Below are 22,602 nucleotides of genomic sequence, written 5' to 3'. Positions count from 1 at the left end.
TTTTATTTATGCACTAGAGCATAAAAAGTCATTTTATGTCGCTTAATCTCAGCATAAAAAACGAACTTTACGAGCATGAGAAGTGAAAAGTATAATATCTATAGACTACAACATCAACTTGATTGGACACATTGAAGATTGGGTGTATTGAATAAAAATAAAAAGTCATACAATATTGTGTTTTATTTTTTAATACATACAAGTATGAAAATTCGCTTATTTTTAAGAACTCCTCGTATCGGTAACTTTCTAGGTAGACGCGGATCTATTAATTTCAGGTAGTATGCATTCCATGTAAAATTTTCTCAATTATTTAATATGTCTCTCCCAGAATCCTGTATCCTTTTCGATTTTTTCGAATAATATGCCTTTTGGAGTCCACACCACGAAGATACAGTATCTTTTTTTGTAATATTTAACTGACCTTGTTACTTGATAAAAATAGTTGTGATTTTGCTTCAGTTTTATTTCTGAGGATCACTTTCGTCCAACACACAGAAAGTAATTTTTTTTCTTTAAAATAGCTTCTGTTGGCGTCATATTTGCCGCCGAAGCTGGGCATTTGATCTCCACAATTGTTTCTTCGTCTATGACTCCGTCGGGACTCGCGCCTAAATACTGGTGTTCCTCGAGGATGTATAACCCACAAGGTGATACTTGCACTCCTAGTGCAGCTTCAGTCTCTTTTAAAGCGATGGGCTCATTCTCATTGCCGTATCTAGTAGCATCGCTACCTTAAAATTGCTATATAAGAGTGTTTTTAATATTTTTACACGACGTGGCAGCTCTTCTCTTACATATTGACCAAACACTGACGCAGTAAGGCGTATTTTTCGTTGTTTGATCCATTCAGGGTTCGTTGCCTGCCCAACGGTATCTTTTTGGATATTTTCAAGTTCTATTTTACTTTTTGAAAAGTCTGCTAAGAGTGCTTGTTTTCTTTTTTCGTAGTGCTCAACTTCCATATCTGGTTCTTTTTCGATATCACCGTAATGTTCATCGGGTCCTGCGATACGTTTTTCTTCGTTTTGATTTTGTTTTGGCTTGTTTCTTTTCGCCTTTTCTGCCTGCCTCTTCTCATACTTCTGCGTGTAAGTCCCCAGTTCTTCATTTTTTGTTAATACTTTACTCATGGTTGCTACAAGACTCCCGGTGTTTCTTTTTGTAGCAGCTGCGTAGCAACGGGACTCATAAGATCCACGAAGGGAGTAATTTATTCGTTTGCCTCCTATAAATTTTGCGATTAGTGCATTAAACTGCTCAACAATATTGTTTGTTTGCCCCATAAGGAGACTTTCGGCATTGTTTAAAATAGGACTTATAGCGGTGTATATGTCATACCACAAGCCACAATCTTTCATTTGGCCTATGAAGTTTTCTTCGCCTGGTTTCGGGCCATTACAAAAATATGTTTTGCAGTTGGCATGCTCACCAAAAACGTGGCAAGGCCCGTTTCGTAGGTCTTTTTTTAATTCATTTACTTTCTCAGTAAAAGTTCCCTTCCATTTCGAAGAAAAGTCTATTGCTCCTTTAATTGCCTTTCGTAGTCGCAATATGTTATCATTTAGGCATTTCCTCATGATAATAGGACAGGTCCTTGTTTATTTTCAGTTTTTTTGTCAAATTTCTCAATTTAGTGCAATAATTTCGTAATAAATGATTACTGCATTCTATTTTGTGTATAGCAGTGGAGTGGCCATATGGCAATGCTTCGTTTAAAGCACTCATGACACTGCTATCGCCATCACCAATAAGTTTGGTGTATTTCAAGCCATGCATATTTATGCTGCATTTAAAACCTTCTACTACACCGTCGGCTTCCATTGCTGTGGAGCTACCAGACCAGTTTTTTAAAACATTTATGTTTCTTGACCTCAATCTTTTATTACTTGCAACAGCGCATACAGAGCAATAAGAATTCCGTATTCCTAAAAAGAGAACCTTTTTAGTTTCATACCCAATAATGCACGCTACCCCGGATAATGAATTATAATTGCTGGTACGATATGATCTTTTTCCCCACGATGCGTCCGCTACTACTGTGATGTAGGGAACGCCATCAGCGTCTACGTTTCCTTTTTCAATTGCCATTTGTTTTTCTTCGAGTCCTGCCTCAAACATGCTCTTCAAAGAGATATCTTTTAAAACATCCCCAAGCAACAAATTCTCTTTCCCAAATGTTTTCTCCGCTATACATGGCATATCTAAATGAGCGCAAAGCTCATCTAATTGGGAAAAGCCACTACCCGAACATACGACTGCTTGAACAACATTTTTATTAATTTTAGACTCTAGTTTTTCATTATTAAATGCTTCTTTTTTGCCACACATTTTGCATTTGAAAAGAAAAGTTGACTGGAATCCGATTCTCGACTCCTTCACAAAATCCATATCTTTAAAGCTGCAATTAAATGGACTATGATCCACAGCCTTCATTTGTTCAAATAAATATTGAACATTGAAAATTCGTCGACCTGTCATTTTACGTACGACTTCCTCATTGCTATCATGATCAAGTTCAATTTGTAATGATGGTGTCGAGGACGGAGTACTCGGACTCAAATTTCTGAAAGGAAAAAAAAAGTTACGTTATATTTATACCATGCAAGGTTAAATCAGAGTATACGGTGAAATAAAAATATTTGATACTGCATTATGAGGCGTACACTACTACAGAAAACTTCTAACGCCGGTGACGCTATGCAAAAAATACGTTTCGATTTTCGGTGCCATATTGTGCGCGCGACTACATTTTTAATACAAGCTTTTTGCTGACTGTACTTGCATTTTCATCCAAACTACTTTTCCGTACCAAATGTGGAAGAAGTGGGTCAAATTCAACTCGCAAGATTTTACCTGCACATACATTCATAGGTACATACATTGCAACTATTGCAAGGTAAAAGCTTGTAAAAATAATAATAAAAACACCAACCTGCTAAAATTTTGAAATTGAGGCGGAGGATCGGTATTGTTATCACTATCAGACTGCTCACTGGCATGCTCTCCGGTGCCAAGCGTACTGCACATGTAAAAAATACATACATAGTGAAATGACGTCAGTCGCCATTAGTCAAAGTAATAACAGAGACTACCAGAGGTAATACTTCGTTCGTAATACCTTACTTATCGCCCTTAATGAACAATGGGATATTATAGTGCTATGACCTGTATAAGTGAAATAACAGAAGTGCGGTGTACATCGATCAAGATAATAAACTGAAATCATCTTTAATAGCCGTGTCAATATAGGTACGAGTAGGTACTAGTCTCAGTGCAGTTGCAGTCAAGAGCGAAAATAAAACTACAAGTGAAAAACGTAAGTAGCTGTGAAATAAGTTTTTGGTAAAAAAAAAAATCTGTTCAAGCTTTTTTTTTTGACTGTACTTTTTGTCGACTTTACTAGCATTGTTACCTATTAAACTACATCATACGAAATTTCAAGTCGATGCCATTAACCGTTGAAGAATTCCGTCCTGCGGAGACGATCCTGGCCGGACTACCAGGATGTCAGCTACCAGATTATTGTATTGTCACGCAATTCACATAAGTATACCAAATTTCAAGTCAATTCGACCACTGAAACTGAGTCAAATTCAACTCGCAGGATTTGAGCCTCACATACATACATACGAGTACATAGGTACATACATTGCAAGTTAAATAAAAGATTGTAAACTAGTAAAAATAATAATAAAAACACTAACCTGCTTAAATTTAGAGGTTGAGGTGGAGGATCGGTATTGTTATCACTATCAGACTGCTCACTGGCATGCTCTCCGGTGCCAAGCGTACTGCACATGTGAAAAATACATACATGGTGAAATGACGTCAGTCGCCATTAGTCAAAGTAATAACAGAGACTACCAGAGGTAATACTTCGTTCGTAATACCTTACTTACCGCCCTAATACACAATGTGCTATTACAGTGCTATGACCTGTATAAGTGAAATAACAAGTTTGTGTGGTGTACCTACGTCGTACAAAAATAATAAATAAAGGTACGAGTACGAAAATTCATTTTTAATACAAGCTTTTTTGCTGACTGTACTTTTTGTCGACTTTACTAGCATTGTTACCCAAACTACATTTATTTTGTACCTATACCAAAAACAAGTCGATAACATTGTAACAGTTGAAGAGTTCCGTCCTTCGGAGACGATTCTGGCCGGACTACCAGGATGTCAGCTACCAGATTATTGTATTGTCACGCAATTTACATAATTATGCAAAATTTCAAGTCAATCCGACTGCTAGAAGTTGGTCGAATGCAAGATTTGATTACAGACAAATATCGGGACAGGTGAAACTAAATAAAAGCTTGTAATAGAGGACAAGGAAGAAAAATCTTACGCTACTGTCCTAGTTATAACTTACCTATTAGGATTAATGTTTCTTTTTTATGACGAGCCGGTCCTTTTTTTTTCCTACGAGCCGATAACCATAATCTTGTCTTCGATGATCTTTTCACTTCTGGAAACAAGAACATTAATAATTATTTTTTATGGAGCGCCATAGTTCGCATAGGTACTCTTTTCTCTTTTCTAGTAAAACCATAATTATTTTTTGTCCAAATCATCGTTTGTCAGTATGCGAGCCGATATATGGACCCATTTTTTATAAGTACTTGGTAATATTGACTAAAATGCATCTAGGTAGGTACTTACCCTGTTTATCCATTTTTGTAACATAAAAATGCAAAGTCCATATAAGAAAGCCAAGGTCGTCGAACAGTATGTGCACACACACCACCAGTATCACCAAGAAATATCAAATCCGTTATCAGTCCAAGTCGTAAGTAGTTAGATCGCGTTTATGATACGAAGAGAATTCACCAAAATAATATTACGTAACTCTCGCGCACAGCTGACGAGTCACTACTAACGAGCGACGCACGCACACGCAGGGCCAGCGTAAACCAAGGACAAAGGGCGGCGCGTACCGCCCTCCCCCGTACCGTTCCCCGCGCTAGAGTGATTCGCTGCAGATTCGCATAAAAAATGTATAGTTTTTTACTGATTTTCGTAGTTTCGTTCTCATTTGAAAACCACAAAATCATTTCGGAAAAATGCTTTTTCTTATGAAACTACATAGTTTAGTCGATGCCGGAAATAGGTTTTGACTTCAATCTGAACTATATTTTGGCCGTAGTATTTAACCGAACTGCACAGGGTTTTTGGCTCTTAAAATGCAAAACTTGTACTCGTTCTATTTTCTTTGTAATACCATTTCAAGAGTCATAAACTAATTTCAGGCCTAGATATGCCTTATCTCATTGTATTTACAAAAAATCATGATGATGCTACTTGTTATTTTAAAATAAGGACGTAACTACGATTTGTATGGAGAATCAAGCTTGCTGCGGACTCAAGGCCATTTTTTGGCCGGATGCTGCACTTCGTGAAAAAGCAAGCCGCTTTGCACAGTGATAGTACAGACTAAACTGAGTGATTTGACTCGCAGCAGCGGAAGTTTCACCCCTTAGGAACAGAGATGGCGCCACTTCTTTAAAAAATATTTCAAAAAATTCTACAAGCTAAAGTAATAAACCGATTTCAATGTTTAATATCTCAAATGAAAGCCTATTATATTCGTTACTTATAAAAAATACAAAAAAAATATTTACAAAAAACTTTTGTCGAAAAACGCCATCTTAAGTTTTTTTTTCTTACCTGATTTGTAGTTTTTACTTGATTGCTTAAAAAAACTGTATGCAACATGAATGGTTTAATGCATATACATATTACTGAGTACATAACGAGTATTTTTAAAAAACTCCGACACCGATACCTATCATATTTAACGAAATATGACAGTTTAAATGTGAGCACAAATTTCTTTAAAAAATATTTAAAAAATTCTACAAGCTAAAGTAATAAACCGATTTCAATGTTTAATATCTCAAATTAAAGCTCATAACATTCATTATTTACAAAAAAATATAAAAAATATTTACTGAAAACTTTTGGCACAAAACACCATCTCAAGTTTTTTTGTCTTACCTGATTGGTAGTTTTTATTTGATTGCTTAAAAAAACTGTATGCAACATGAATGGTTTAATGCATATACATATTACTGAGTACATAATAAGTATTTAAAAAAAAATTCGACACCGATACCTATCATATTTCACGAAATATGAAAGTTTAAATGTGAGCACAAATTTGTTTAAAAAAATTCAATAAATTTTACAAGCTAAACTAATAAACCGATTTAAATGTTTAATACCCCAAATTAAAGATCATAAAATTCATTATGTAGAAAAAAATATTAAAAAAATATTTACTGAAAACTTTTGGCAAAAACGCCATCTTAGGTTTTTATTTCTTACCTGATTGGTAGTTTTTAAAAACATTGTATGTTGTATGCAACATGAATGGTTTAATGCATACTTATATATATTTCTGAGTAAATAACAAGTATTTTAAAAAAAAACCGACACCGATACCCTTCATACTTCACGAAATATTTAAGTTTAATTTTGCACGCTTTTCTTACAAATAAATTTTAACGAAATCTTCAAGTGAAACTAGTACTCTGATTATAATGTTTAATGTTAAATGAAAAGAAGAACGAAATTACCTAAAATATTAAAAAAAAGTTTTTTCTGGTGTTACGAAAAAATATAATTACTTAAAAATTAGTAATTATTAAGACAATAAATAAAAACTATACCGTTTCCGGCATAGTTGGTTCTGAGATGTAATATATATTGCTTAGTAGTTGGCGAATTTATTTAAAAATTAGCTTTTATGTGATAGGTAGGGCTACAGCTTATAGATATGTCACATTTGAAATAAAAGACTATGAACATCAATGTTCATCAAATATTTAAATTAAAACCTATAAGTCCTCTTCGGGTTCATCGGCAGATGTAGAACTGAAAAGGAAAAGTCGTTTTGAAGTACTTGTGCTATTCCAATACTACAAAATCACAGATCTTTTAGACACGGACTGCGTTGCTGTAATTACTGTTGAATTATATTTGTGCCTAGTTCATTACCATTAGATCTAAAATTTTGTGCCTACCTGTGGAAATCAGTGGTCAGCATACATAATAACCCTGCATTGAATATTATATTAACTTACTTTTGATTTGTACAGCCACCTTTGCAGGATTTACACTGGGCAGTGCATGGTAAGCTGACCCGACGACACCCACAACGCATGGTATCGCAGCCAGATTTGCAGCCACAATGGTCCAAGAGCTTAATTGCGACCAAATCGCTGTAACTGCCGACAATTCTGGAGTCCTTCTCTTTTGCCTTAGTCCATCCCCAAGAAGATGGACATGGTATGGACATGCTCTCTATAAACATACACTGCGTGAAGCTTACCAAGTGGGCCAAATATGGAGAAACGCTCTGAAACCAGAAGTTTCCGTACCATGTCCATCTTCTTGGGGATGGACTAAGGCAAAAGAGAGTTGGCAAAAAGAAAGTAAGTCTCTTGGACCATTAAGTATTGTGGCTGCAAATCTGGCTGCGATACCATGCGTTGTGGGTGTCGTCGGGTCAGCTTACCATGCACTGCCCAGTGTAAATCCTGCAAAGGTGGCTGTACAAATCAAAAGTAAGTTAATATAATATTCAATGCAGGGTTATTTTGTATGCTGACCACTGATTTCCACAGGTAGGCACAAAATTTTAGATCTAATGGTAATAACTAGGCACAAATATAATTCAACAGTAATTACAGCAACACAGTCCGTGTCTAAAAGATCTGTGATTTTGTAGTATTGGAATAGCACAAGTACTTCAAAACGACTTTTCCTTTTCAGTTCTACATCTGCCGATGAACCCGAAGAGGACTTATAGGTTTTAATTTAAATATTTGATGAACATTGATGTTCATAGTCTTTTATTTCAAATGTGACATATCTATAAGCTGTAGCCCTACCTATCACATAAAAAGCTAATTTTTAAATAAATTCGCCAACTACTAAGCAATATATATTACATCTCAGAACCAACTATGCCGGAAACGGTATAGTTTTTATTTATTGTCTTAATAATTACTAATTTTAAAGTAATTATATTTTTTCGTAACACCAGGAAAAAACTTTTTTTTTTAAAATTTAGGTAATTTCGTTCTTCTTTTCATTTAACATTAAACATTATAATCAGAGTACTAGTTTCACTTGAAGATTTCGTTGAAATTTATTTGTAAGAAAAGCGTGCACAATTAAACTTAAATATCTCGTGAAGTATGAAGGGTATCGGTGTCGTTTTTTTTTATAATACTTGTTATTTACTCAGAAATATATATAAGTATGCATTAAACCATTCATGTTGCATACAACATACAATGTTTTTAAGCAATCAAGTAAAAACTACCAATCAGGTAAGAAATAAAAACTTAAGATGGCGTTTTTTGCCAAAAGTTTTCAGTAAATATTTTTTTAATATTTTTTTCTACATAATGAATTTTATGAGCTTTAATTTGGATATTAAACATTTAAATCGGTTTATTAATTTAGCTTGTAGAATTTATTGATTTTTTTTAAACAAATTTGTGCTCACATTTAAACTTTCATATTTCGTGAAATATGATAGGTATCGGTGTCGAATTTTTTTTTAAATACTTATTATGTACTCAGTAATATGTATATGCATTAAACCATTCATGTTGCATACAGTTTTTTAAGCAATCAAATAAAAACTACCAATCAGGTAAGAAAAAAAAACTTGAGATGGTGTTTTTTGCCAAAAGTTTTGAAAATATTTTTTTTATATTTTTTTGTAAATAATGAATGTTATGAGCTTTAATTTGAGATATTAAACATTGAAATCGGTCTATTACTTTAGCTTGTAGAATTTTTTGAAATATTTTTTAAAGAAATTTGTGCTTACATTTAAACTGTCATATTTCGTTAAATATGATAGGTATCGATGTCGGATTTTTTTAAATACTCGTTATGTACTCAGTAATATGTACATGCATTAAACCATTCATGTTGCATACAGTTTTTTAAAGCAATCAAGTAAAAACTACAAATCAGGTAAGAAAAAAAAACTTAAGATGGCGTTTTTTGACAAAAGTTTTTTGTAAATATTTTTTTTGTATTTTTATAAGTAACGTATATAATAGGCTCTCATTAGAGATATTAAACATTGAAATCGGTTTATTACTTTAGCTTGTAGAATTTTTTGAAATATTTTTTAAAGAAGTGGCGCCATCTCTGTTCCTAAGGGGTGAAACTTCCGCTGCTGCGAGTCAAATCACTCAGTTTAGTCTGTTCTATCACTGTGCAAAGCGGCTTGCTTTCTTCACGAAGTGCAGCATTTTGTCTCTAACAAGTATGACTAGTAGTGCTTCACTATAGGCCTTAGTAGTCCCACAGCTGATATAATGATGATGATGATGATACTTAACCAACCAATCTCCTTATTATATTGAATAGTACGATCAGAAATGAATTAAAATACAAAATTCTCAATAGACTTTTCTTTTAATAAGCAATTTTCTTCGCTCTCACCTGGTCTTCATAATTTAAAAGAACTAATCAAAAAGCAATTTAAATGGAAAGCTAGTGATCCAGCGCAGTCGAGAAAAACTAGACTGTGTCGTTTCATTTATTAAGATTCTATGGAAATACCAACTGTAGTAAAATTCATCGTACCGATTCTAAAGCATTTTGTGTATGAAAATACATGTTTTTAATACAAAATACTTTAATGTGGTTTTTTGTTTGAATTAAACTAAAACCTGCTAGTGATTTCGAGATTAGACGTGTCTAAAAGTAGTCTGTGTTATTTCAGATGTTCAACTATCTAGATACCACATTTTACTCAAATTCATCTATTCGTTATAGCGTATAGAAATAACAAACGTACACACAAACGCACAAACTTTCACATTTGTAATATTAATAGGATTATCATAGCTAGCGTAAAGTCGTCCACTGTTGGACGTAGGCGTCCCCAAAAAAACGCCACAGTAGTCTTGTACCGCTCATAACCAGCGGATTGGTTACTTCAAAAAAAACAGCGCTGAAGTGTCAGTCTGAAGACCTGACACTGTAAGCATTACGCTGATGCCCGAACCATTTGCCGCAATTTCATGGGTCGAGTAGCATGCGGGGATACTTTTAGGATTTTTTATAAAAGTTCATTAACCCCTTCAATAACAACATTTGAAATCAGGTCTCACGAACTTTTACAGAACCCGCATATAGTTAGTAAGTTAACTTAATTTTTGGAGTAGGTACCCTTTTTGTGTAAATTATGTATTATAATACCTACCTTTCTTTCTTTCGTCGGATCATCGGTTAACTGCAGCTTTTTTCTTTACGTAAGCGCTATTGCTCTTTGAGTGACTATAAGCCTTTTTAAAGTCTGTCTGTCTGTCTGTGACACAGTAGCTCATAAACGGGTGGACCGATTTGAATGCCGTTTTTTTTTTAAATCAGGGTTTTTAGCGATGGTTCTTAGACATGTTTAATCGAAATATGTTTAGCCGTTTATGGAATATTGAACTTTGAAGTGACAAAGTCGGGGTTTTTCAACTTGTTGTTGGTTAGGTTATCGTATTACCACGTACTTATCCGAGTCAGATTCGTCGATTGATTGCGTTCCCGGATTTGGACTCATCTAACTGTTCAGTTCCTGAATACTCGTATATACATTTTGTAGCTCTCGACAAAATAAATATTTTAAACACAAAATTCTCATATCTTCTGCTTCAAAAATTTTGGTGAAAATGGCGTGCCAGATGTTTTATTGGTTTTGGATTTAGAGATGTTTTATTTACTCTGAAGAATAAAACAGTTCAATTAAATAATTGTAGAACCCATGAAAATTTTATAATACCGGATGTGGCTTGTAGTATGAGCAAATTATTAAAACATAGATCATACTCGTCAAAATGAACCACATTAGATCCGCGACTTTTAAAAATAATAATTAGTTTTTTTAATTTTTATTACACAAAATTTTATTCGAAGAAGCAATGTAAAGCAAAATGCTTGATGTTTGTAGCGTGACAGGCGACGTTAGTTGTGTTCTAGGATGGCGTACATTGATAGCAGTATTTAATTTGTATGAAAAAAGGAAAATCTTAAGATTCCATTATTTTTAAAAGTCGCTGAACTAATGTTGTTCAGTTTGACGAGGACGATCTATGTTTTAATTATTTGCTCGTATTACAGACCGCACCTGGTATAATGATCTAATGCACGCTTTTCAGCCAAGGTTGTTTAGGCACTTGTCCCACCGCCGACGATGAGCGAGAAGCGAGCAGAGCGAGTAACTAGAAACGAGTGGGCGAGCAGTGAAAAGCGAGTGTTCGAGCACGACGGGCGATTACTCGCTCCACTCGCTCGAGCCGGGCGGCCGCCAAGCTAACAGCGCTGAGCGAGTATCGCTGAGCTAGTTTTATAGCTCAGCGAGTTTTATAGCTCTTGTCGCTGCGACAAAAGATGTAAGAGCGAGTTCTCGCCGGCAGTGTGAACCGCCAGCGATCAACTATTAATATATATGTCTATTTTAGTCACACAGGATCTTATATCTTTCGTTCGTTTCTTGAGCGAGAAAATAGTCGATAGCCAATCGTTTTCTCGCCGGCGGTGAGACAACTGCCTTATAATTTAAAAAACTACGCAAATTGTATCACGAGAAAAATTTGACTGAATCAAAGATAAAATGATGACGTTTTTAATGGAAATTTTATAATTTTAGACGACGATACGTACGCGTCAGTTTTATCGCATCTTTTTATTTACTGAGAATACATGACGGTTTAATTAACTTTAATTATTTGAAAACAAATATTGTCCCTTCTTTTGTCATTCATTTTATAAAGATAGCAGGCCGTTTTATCATAATTCGCGATAGTTATTTTTTGACCATTTTTCTATGCATATAAATGGTCAAATGTATGTAAGCGTATTATTTAAAAGCAATTACTATTTAACTTATTATTTTTGGTTATGGTTTAAAATTGTTTGGATACACGTACCTACCTAGTTGGTGTAAAAGAAAAAAATTAAAATGTTAAAATATTTTTTTTAAAATTCTCCGTATATAAAGATGATAGAATAAGATGGATGATGGCTCTCATTTTTTCAGAAATACACCCGTGCAAAGTCAAACAGGTAGCATATTTTATAATAGTTAAGTAATACTATGAATTTACTGTCGGGACTTTCTCTTTTAAGTGGTCACGATTAGCTTCACGTCCTGTTAAAGTCCCAGGAGTCGTATCACTAATATTTTTAAAACGTCACGCCGTTGTTTCATAGAATGATTTGAAAATTAGTTTATACAAATTTTGAATTTAACAATACAATGCAAACATAAGACGGTGTTACCCATACCGTTACTTTGAAGTATAACAACATTTCATTCATAATCAAAGTCCTTTGAGTCCTGACAAGGAGCCAGTTTGAAATGTATGACAGTAGGTGTATCATCAAACGGGAATTCTCATTTTCATTTGATTTGAAGCCAAATTACTGAGCAACCGTATACAATACACACGTATACAAAGGTTCACTGGCAGAGATCCCTGCAGGGATAAGTCCGCCTTTGTACTTAACACAACTTTTATTTATGTAACCTTTTTGTTTTTCCTTTTTGTACAATAAAGAGTATAAACAAACAAACAAACAAACAATAGAGCTCCAGAATGTGTTTATCAAAATTTCTCAAGATTTTCTTGGTAATCGGTTTGGCTATGTAATTGTTACGTTGCTAAAATCTCATACACATACAAGGAATATTAAAATTAAACTACGATACGGGTATACTGAATACGTGTCGTCGAGAACCAAGACCAAATTTTATTTTCCGATTTTTGTAACTTGATATGTATTTTACGGTTCTCCCGTTAAGATTTAGACTGTACGTTGAAACAAAAAAATGCTGGAAACTTCCGTTCAGGGTAACATCACTTCGTTGTATTTTGAACATCGACTACATGTACAGCAAAAAATTTTGTCCTCCATAGTTAAATATTGTTAAAAACTTTTACAATGATTAATTCTGTATCTCAAATAGAACCGATATGGTATTTTTCCACCATTCAATCCAGAAAAGCTATTTTTTAGTCTACAAAAGTCTTAATTTCTCTTTTATTTCAGATGATACATCTCTTTAAATGATTCAACTTTATATTTTAATCCATCATCAGTTTCGTCGGTTTTGTGTTTGTGATTCATTATTTCTGCTGCAGGTAGAGGCATAGGCGTCCGTCATTTTCACATGCTACTGATAGCCTTCTGCGCTACCGTCATCTATGTCATGAGGAGTAGTATGGGCCGTCCCTTGCCATGACCGATACTTCCAAAAGCAACAGCAGTACTATTGAAGTAAGTTATACCTACAACATGTATCATTATAGGTATTTTTGTTTTTTAGTTTGATATATCACTGTTATAATTTCATTTGAGTTCGATTATCTTTAAATTTTTCACCAGTGTTTTAGTTCGTCAGGACGTCTACTGGGGCTTTCAAAATTATAATTTATAATTGTCCATCATGAACCAAGCTGCAAACACTACCTAAAAATTTTACGCTGCAACGACATTGTAGCAATGAGCAGTCTCATGACGTAGTCAGTCTACCTAGCTTTAATCAACCTTGATGTATATGTGTGATTATCCAACAGAGACTTCTCTTTTCTTTCTAGATTTATGAATGGAGCGAGGAGATCCGTGGTGTCATCTTGTCTTCTTTCTTCTGGGGATACACCATCATGCAAATACCAGCTGGCATTCTGGCAAAGCGCTTCGGAGGGAAACCAATGCTTCTCTCCGCGCTCATCATCAATGGAATTTTATGCTTGGTTACACCAGCGCTGGCCAAAGTCGTAAGTTTTATTTTGACTCCTTCTCTTATTATTATTTTTAAATTGATAAGCAATCAATGGCCATTTGTTAATTTGTGCAGTTGATTTAAAATAATTTATTTACTGAGGGCTCATTACCGTTTTTTTTTTCTCAAGTCATTCGTTTATTCATTATGATATCTAATATCCTATCATTTGTTACAGTTTTTCTTACTAAGTAGAAAAAATTTTATTATTTCTCTATATAAAAGATATAATCATAAAACAGGATTTCGTTATCTTAAATGAAAAATTATACGTGACAGTAACTTCATTTATTAAACATCTGAGATAAGATTTGAATAAACAGATAGTTAAATAACTCCATTATTATGTGTTCATAAAAAAACTAAGCCATACTTAAGGTGATATATTTAGAAAACAGGTAGGTATTATCATTCTGAATGAAAATAAACGTCATTATAAAACAGAAGCTCAAATTACTTGGCATCATACATTACGCAAGCATATATTTCCCCCTGTCTTATTCTACCTTGGCTTTGTTAGATCTTGTTTATTGTGGAGTTATTTTCAACGCGTACTCTAATAACTTAAGCCGTATTCAGCTGAAATACATCTTTCGCAATTACATTATTAATGACTAGTTTCTGTGACGTGAAACATTCATTTTGGCGTGACTTCATCACTCTAGCAGTTGTCAGGTCAACTGCTAGAGTGATTCGGAAATTTAGAAATTTTTCATGGGACTTTCCAAAAATACATCAAAGTAGGTCTACATTTACGTTGCATGAAAATGCAACAGCCGTCAAATGCGTCAAATGGTTAAATGTGATACCGACTCCGTCTATTCGAACAAAACAAATAGAGACGGCATCACATTTAACCGTCAGTTTACACTAATCAATGGATGGTGAAACAGCCCCTAAGTATGCTTTAGACTAAGCGGTTGAGATTTTGCAAATTTACATGCGTATGGGTATATTGAGATATAACCTATGTGTTAATGTCAAAATCTAAAGAAGTCTAATTGACTCCGCTGGATATAGGCCATCTATAATGAGCGTTAATTACGTCCTGTCCTTGAGTCAACGCGTCCAGCTTCTATCAGCAGATTTTTGCAGAACATCACTAGACGTAGGGTATCCTAGACTACGTTAGCAGAGAAGCGAAGATCTATTTATCGTACCCCTCATCTAAGTTTGTCTTGCTGTTTCAGCGTAAAGGAGTAAAACATTCCACAAACCTACATATTATTATTCTAATTGATTCTAGTCTCAGATTTCAGGCTTTTGTACTTTTTTTCAGGGAAGCTGGATAGCTGTATGCATGGTCCGCATGACCATGGGTCTGACACAAGCTTGCTTCATGCCGAGCGTGCACACACTGCTGGGTCGCTGGCCCCGCCTCAGGGAGGACCAGGCTTAGCATCATTGCTTATACCGGTACGGCAATGACATTTATAACTAAGTTTAAACTTGCTACTATCCAACTACGCGGTGCAATGATGGTGATGTGGTGATGTCACGAGGAAGCAATAGTAACCTTACAGTTTACTTCTTTAAAATTAAGTCTCACCATCATCATCACATCAGCCATAGGACTCCATTGTTGCACATAAGCCTCCATAGAGCTGCACTCGGTTAAGCTTGCATCCTCCGCGACTCTAACTAGGTCACCGTCCATCTCGTTGGTGGACGTCCTACGCTGCACTTGCCGATCCGCGGTCTCACTCGAAAACCTTTCGGTCCCAACAACCATCCTGGTCTCCGTGCTATATGGCCTGCCCATTGCCACTTCAAGGAGCTAATTCGCTTGGCTATGTCGGTGACTCTTGTTCTTCTACGTATCTCCTCATTTCTGATTTGATCCCACAGATAAACACCAAGCATAGCTCTCTCCGTAGCTCGGTGAGCAATTCTGAGCCTATTTTATAAGACCTATAGTAAAAAAAATTAAGTCTATCTGAATATATTATGTCCAAAAAGGGTCGTTGTTTATAAAGTATTATACCGAATGTTGGCTCTGAACACTCCTCGCAGTGTATGAAATAAATATTTCTATTTCTAGGCAAGGAATTCTACAAAAATGATAACGAGACTGGATAGCGTTTTTTAAGGAAAGTAAAAAAAGCTATGAACTGTAAAAGTCATGTACATCCTCAACTATATAACTTTACTCGTAGAACTTCGTATCAAGAAATTGGGGCACTAAAGTAAGTGTATGAGAACTATCTTCGAACCCAATGCTGATAACCTTGCCGTTCATGACAGGTATGATGTTTTGTTGAAGATACTCTCATGTTTTATGACTTCAATATCAATATAGCAACTATATTAAATTCCGGCTCCTGGGTCAGTTTACTTTTTGATCTCAGTGTCCTTCCTCGTATTAAATAAATTTACCGAACACATTCCAGGGATCCAGCTAGGCACGATCCTGACCATGCCAGTATGCGGCCTCCTCTCCCAGTCAAACCTGGGGTGGACCCTGATCTTCTACACGATGGGAGCACTTGCCAGTGGGGCCGCCGTGATCTGGTGGGCCTTCGCAGGTAGCACCCCGCGGGAACATCGCTGGATGAAGGAACCAGAACGGGATTATATCGAGAGCTCGCTCAATTCGAGTGGAAAGGTAGGAAAGATGGTAGTTTATATTTATTAATCAGTCAGTCTACTGCTGGATAATGAATCTACAAAAATGTGGCATTTTGCCTTCACCCTCTCGTTGCGTCCTGCTTTTGCTTTGGAGATCTATTACCTGAAGGGCGTTTTACTTTAATTAGTTGCAAAGCATAATTTATTTCGAATGTATTGATATTTTGGAGATTCATTCCTTTAATAAATTGCTATTGAACCATTTTGTAAATCAGGGTAGCTCATTATAGTTAATTCAAGCTCTTGCATTTAATTCATGACCATGATTTCGTCTATGAATAATTGGTTTATGACCATCCCGTGGTAACTAGGAAATTAAATGGGGAAAATCTATCCTATGTCTTTTTCAAGCTGGCAAACTACCTCCACACCAAATTTCTTCTTAAAAAATTGAGTGACGATGATGATGATGATAACGATGATGGTGATGATGAAGATGACAAGTTGAGTACGTATTGACCGTAAAGTTGTAACAACAAACAAAATCACATTCATGTGTAAAATATTAGTAAAAAACTTAAAATTACACGCTGCCCACTTCTGTTTTTAACCCCCGACGCAAAAAGAGGGGTGTTATAAGTTTGACCGCTATGTGTGTCTGTGTGTCTGTCTGGGGCACCGTAGCTCTTAAGCGGGTGGACCAATTTGAATGCGGTTTTTTAATGTTTAAAGCTGGTTTTCTAGCGATGGTTTTAGGCATGTTTCATCAAAATCGGTTCAGCCGTTTTTGGATAGTGAACTTTGAAATGATGAGAACGTAAAAGTGGTATACGTAAGCCGCTGCAAACTTGCAGTAGAATCTTTTCACAATAAACGTTCCAGTGGCCTCCTTCATGCAAACAATGATAGCCCACTGAGACAGGGTTGTACCAGGTCTTGCTTACAGCGGTTCACTTAAACAATTTTTCGATTTGCTTCTTCCAGCCCTGTCCGCCCATTCCTTGGCGCAACATTCTGACTTCAGTACCTCTCCGAGCCACAGCCGTTGCGCACATTGGCATGAACTGGTGCTTCATCATATTTCTGGTCGAGATGCCGACATACTTGAAACAGGCGCTAAACATTGATTTGAGTAACGTACGTATCAAAATTAAATTAACTTACTTTGTAGGTACTATTGCAAAAGAGTCTTTAACGCAGTTTTCATCGATTAAACTATTTGGTCCAGCAGTTGAGTGGAAGTTCTGGGATTACCCTGAATTACTCCATACCTTCTAGGCAAACGTGTTTCATCTTAGCCCTCATCTTCGCCCCCCATTAAGCAAGATTGAGGCCAAACCTAAGCCTATTTGATATATTTTTTAAAAAAATACGAAGCAATTCAATGGTGTGTGTTAACTTGTTAAGTTCCTAATACGCACTGGGCCCGCGTGGGAACTACGGCTCAAGCCCTCTCTTTGTGAGAGGAGGCCTGTACCCAGCAGAGGGGCATATATATAGGCTGGGATGATAATGAATCATTGATGATACGAATTTTCAAGAATTAAATCGTTGGCTTCGTTTACGTTGAATGATGAATCCCATTGCCAAATTCTTAGTAATGTAGGTAGGTAAAGTTGATGATTTTTGTAAAAAATTCTACATCAACACTAGAAAAAAAACTGATTGTTACATTGATTTATAAGTGAAATGTAAACAGTTTTGATGTTTTGAGCCGTACACTCACCTGCATTAATATCTGCCACAGCGGAGCGTGACAATATATCTGACACGTCTATCAGTCTTAGAATCCTATCAGATATTTTTATGCACGATTTATTCTGTCTCGATGTTGATGCTGCTGAACTGTACAATTGACCCATATTGATTGAATATTGCAATAAAATGTGTGTATTATTTGTAATATCCAAATTTGCAGTTTCTACTAGCTTTGATGTAAAGAATTTGTTTGTAAAATGTATTTTTAATACAAGCTTTTTTGCTGAATGTACTTTTTGTTGACTGTGCTTGCATTGTCACCTAAACTACATTTCATACCAAATTTCAAGTCGATGCCATTAACCGTTGAAGAGTTCCGTCCTGCGGAGACGATACTGGCATGACTACTAGGATGTCACTACCAGATTATTGTATTGTCACGCAATTTACATGTATGCCAAATTTCAAGACAATCTTACTACTGGAAGTTGGTCTAGTTTACTTGCAAAATTTGATTACAGACAGACAACGGGACAGGTGAAACTAAATAAAAGCTTGTAATAAAATTGCAGGGTTCAACTCTATCAGCTCTTCCGTTCGTAGCACAATGGGTCGTCCAGGTTATTGCCGGGGTGATCAGTGATTACCTATACAACAAGCAAATACTCAGTATCAGCGGTTGCAGGAAACTTTTCAACACAATAGGTAAAGTAAAGTAAAGGTTGACCAGAATAATAAATAAAAACCTCGCCATATTGCGGAAAACCCAGAGAACTAATTTCTTGCAGTGGTACGAGTAACAATAAATTCAAATGTCATCTGTCTATTGCTATCAAAGTTTAACGCTGTTTGCGCGTCGTATTTTAAAGTGTTATTTTGTGTTTGTGCGTTAAAATGCCGAAGCCTTGGAAGGAATATAATTCACAATGTATAAAAGTATTTGTTATAAAAAAAGTCTGAAGGATTAGAAATATTCCTTTTATAACATCACTGTCACCGTTGTCAATATGACTGGTAGGTGTCGCATAGTAAGTGTAAAGAATGTTGCAATATAAAACGTAGAAATGCAGCCCTCGCGTCAGGTTTTTTATATTCCTGATCTGTCTTTTCTTTTTTTAACCGACTTTAAAAAAAGAGGAGTGTATGAATTCAGTTGTATTTTTTTTTGTTCGTTATCTCAGGACTCCGTCATTAATTATTACTGAAGAGAGAATTACAAAGGCGAACTAATCCCTAATAAGGGATCTCGTCAATCTAACCTCGTTAAGAGAAGTCAATTTATATAGACGAGATTTTAAAGATTTATATGGTGTATGTTGATGACATGCTTATGTTACAGGGTGCGTTGGCGCTAGCATAGGCCTGATCACTATGTCGTTCATGACCAGTGAACACAAAACATTAGCAGTTATTGTCATGGCCTTTACTGGCGGGATCCTTGCTTGCTGCTCATGTGGATATTGTGTAAGATTAAAACAATAAGGGTTTTCACAGAGGCGAAATATCGCTAGATGGCGTTAGTTTCGTGAGATCCGTTTGACGTTTGCTCGTGATTGGTTAAATAACTAAATGAGCCAATCACAAGCTAACGTCAAACGGCCCTTACGATACTAACGCCATCTAGTGATATTTCGCCTCTGTGAAAACCCTTATTATAGATGAAATGAAGAATTCTTTCCTTTTGTAATTGTCATGCAACTTCAGTTAGACTCAGTACCCGTCAAGACAGCGTGGAAGAAGGTCGTGTCAAGAAATAATAATCGATATACTATTCACCATATTATACTATTCGACGTTATTTTTTTATTCTTTCCATCTAATCTATTTTGATGTGTATCGAATATGTGTAATCAAATGTTTCTCTCTGTCTCCCCTCTCTCATATAGAGTGGTTTACCCAAGTCAAGATTTTTATACAATTTTTGTTTGCACGACATTTTCTATGTAAATTGATCGTGGTATATAAATAAAATAATTCATAAAAACGTCGGCAACATTTGGAAGTAGTTTCCGAATTCTCACGATTGGAGCTTATCATTAACTACATCTGTACATTTAAGTGACGATTAGACCTCTGATTTCTTGAAGTAAAAAATTCTCACCAATTCACTATCGACGATTCTTATATATGCTTGTTCATTACATTTTTTACGAGATTTTGCTTATTGTTGAAAGTTTTAGGATGCTAAAGTTATAGTATTGTTTCAGTTGAACCACATCGACCTGTCGCCTAACTTCGGCGGCGTCATGTTTGCCATCACTAACTGCTTTGCCAATCTCATCGGCATCTTGGCTCCTTTGAGCACAGGATTCATTCTAGGAGACCATCCTGTAAGCAACAAAAAATTTAGTCAAATTTATTACATAAAATACAATTAGTTTTGAAGAAAATCTTGATTTTAAAAGCAAAAATAGTTTTTTGAGATCGCTGGTTGAAGTTGGAAACCGCATTTTTTGGATTAACGTGTCAATTACACAAACAAACAACAACTAACAACACTTAGCCCTCAACCAACTCCTGAAAACAAAATTCAAAAAAACTTTTCTAAAATTATCTATTATCATGTTATTATCAAATATGCGAATCAGCTCGTTGAAGTGGCAATGGGCGGGCCATATAGCACGGAGAACGGATGGCCGTTGGGCTGAAAAGTTCTCGAGTGGAGGCCGCGGATCGGCAAGCGCAGCGTAGGACGTCCACCAACAAGATCGACGGATGACTTGGTTAAAGCCGCAGGTCTCGGTGGATGCAGGCCGCTGCCAGCCGAAGCAACTGGAGGTCTGTGGGCGAGGCCTATGTCCAACAGTGGACGTCCTACGGCTGAGATGATGATGGATGATGATGATCAAATATGCTAATGCAGTCAAAATAGTGTGTGTTTAAAAAAAATGCAGAATAAAGTAGCTCGGTTATGCGAGTTGAATCGAATCTAGCATTTAAAGCTTCATGCTCAGAGATAATATCTTCTTAAACTCTTTGTAATGCTGTATCTTTTATTTGCAGACTGACATTGCCAGATGGCGGATAGTGTTCTTCTTCGCGGCAAGCCTTCTCCTCGGCGGTGACATGGCTTTCAGATTCTTCGGCACCAGTGAACTCCAAGCCTGGAATGACCCCTTGCCTGACCAATACGAACTTGGTAACATCCTTGGCGTCATTAACTATAATCATTTCATTTCATTGATGTTTTTAGCATTTTCATTTGTGTCATTTATTTTACATCTTTATTTTCTTTATCTCCCGACGCAAAAAGAAGGCTGACGTAAGTTTGACGCCATTATGGTATCTGTCTGTTGCATCGCCACTGTCAAACGGATAGACCGATTTTGATGCGATTTTGTTTCCGTGAAAGTGAATTTCCTTGCAATGGTAAAAGCCATTTTTGATATATTGTACTTTGAATGACAATTTTGTGGGTTTTTCAACTATTATGTTATCTTATTAGGTTAGTTATTGGGTTTATATAATGGTCCATTACTTAGTATAAGTTTTGACCAACACAATTTTTGGTCTTTACAATAATATGATTCCAGAGTGTCTCGCCATCTCATGCATGGTGTGCCTTGTCATCCCTGGCCGCTTTCCGGCACTCATCAAATGGTTGCAAGAGCACACCTCAAAGGGTGCATACAATAGACGTTCAAGTTTACCTTCTAGCCATTCAGATTATAGAAATGGTAAAGATAAAAAAAAGAAAAATAGGAATCTATGTTTTGGAGGTAGTTCAGAATAAAAAAGAAAATGAAAAAAATACAATAACCAAATTATATAAAGCAAATGATATAACGGTTAAATTTGTTACAGCCAAAGAAAATACTATGACAACGAACGAAGAGAAGAAGATTCAAGAAGTATTATACAGCTTCCAGGAAAATAAAGACTAAATAGGATAATAAGAAATAAACATGTTATTTATGCAAAATGTGTTTATTTTTATTAATACCCATGGATACTAAATAAGAAATATATTAATTGACTTATTACCCCCCAAGTTAAAATTCTACATTCGTAATTTTTTTTTTGTCCACCAAATTTACGAAGCCCCGCAGGACTGAGCTCCTATTTGCCCTTCCAGCTCCTGGAACTACCCATAGACCTCAACTCACCCTGCGTTTCGAACCGCTGAACGAAATTGAAATAGTAGATAGAAAGAAATAGTTATTTGTGTCACATGGGAGCAAAATGGCGTATTTACGGCAAGGGCTACATTGAATCCAGAATGTAGCGAAGGATTCTACAATGGAATCCTGAGCGTAGCGAGGGATTCTAAAGTAGAATCCTGAGCGTAATGAGGGATTCAAGCGTTAACGCCCAAGATGAAAATAATTTTGCTCCCGAGTGGCTCATACAACTTTTCCCACCGAGCATTAAGAAACTTGAAAAAAAATCTATTATTAAAGATCAACCAGCTTAGAAAATGGCATGGATTTACAATTCAATCAACGAACTAAAAGAATTTCCTTACCTTTATTTCCTTAACTAAAAGAATTGATATGGACCTCCGCAAAGTAACCCCTGAT

General features: G+C 35.8%; 1 protein-coding gene across 1 annotated transcript; it reads left to right on the top strand.

Moving 5' to 3' along the window:
• Window positions 1-13,272: 13,272 nt before the first annotated feature.
• LOC141436730 (putative inorganic phosphate cotransporter) lies at window positions 13,273-22,004 on the top strand. Its single transcript, XM_074099753.1, has 10 exons — window positions 13,273-13,311; window positions 13,632-13,811; window positions 15,148-15,232; window positions 16,207-16,421; window positions 17,369-17,521; window positions 18,655-18,787; window positions 19,422-19,546; window positions 20,290-20,412; window positions 21,086-21,221; window positions 21,887-22,004. The coding sequence occupies exons 1-10, from the start codon at window positions 13,273-13,275 to the stop codon at window positions 21,964-21,966; spliced, it is 1,269 nt and encodes a 422-aa protein (XP_073955854.1). The 3' UTR covers window positions 21,967-22,004.
• Window positions 22,005-22,602: the final 598 nt, after the last annotated feature.

The sequence above is a fragment of the Choristoneura fumiferana genome, chromosome 17, assembly GCF_025370935.1.
Source record: "Choristoneura fumiferana chromosome 17, NRCan_CFum_1, whole genome shotgun sequence".
In the NCBI taxonomy this organism is placed as follows: domain Eukaryota; kingdom Metazoa; phylum Arthropoda; class Insecta; order Lepidoptera; family Tortricidae; genus Choristoneura; species Choristoneura fumiferana.
Note: the sequence above shows the minus strand (reverse complement) of the source record. Positions and strands in the feature narration are given on the sequence as shown.

Excerpts from the sequence above, each read along its gene's own strand:
- LOC141436730 (XM_074099753.1), top strand. The coding sequence starts at position 13,273 with ATGACCGATACTTCCAAAAGCAACAGCAGTACTATTGAA. Across the intron at positions 16,422-17,368 it reads CGCTCAATTCGAGTGGAAAG|CCCTGTCCGCCCATTCCTTG; the intron begins GTAGGAAAGATG and ends TGCTTCTTCCAG. Across the intron at positions 20,413-21,085 it reads TCATTCTAGGAGACCATCCT|ACTGACATTGCCAGATGGCG; the intron begins GTAAGCAACAAA and ends TTTTATTTGCAG.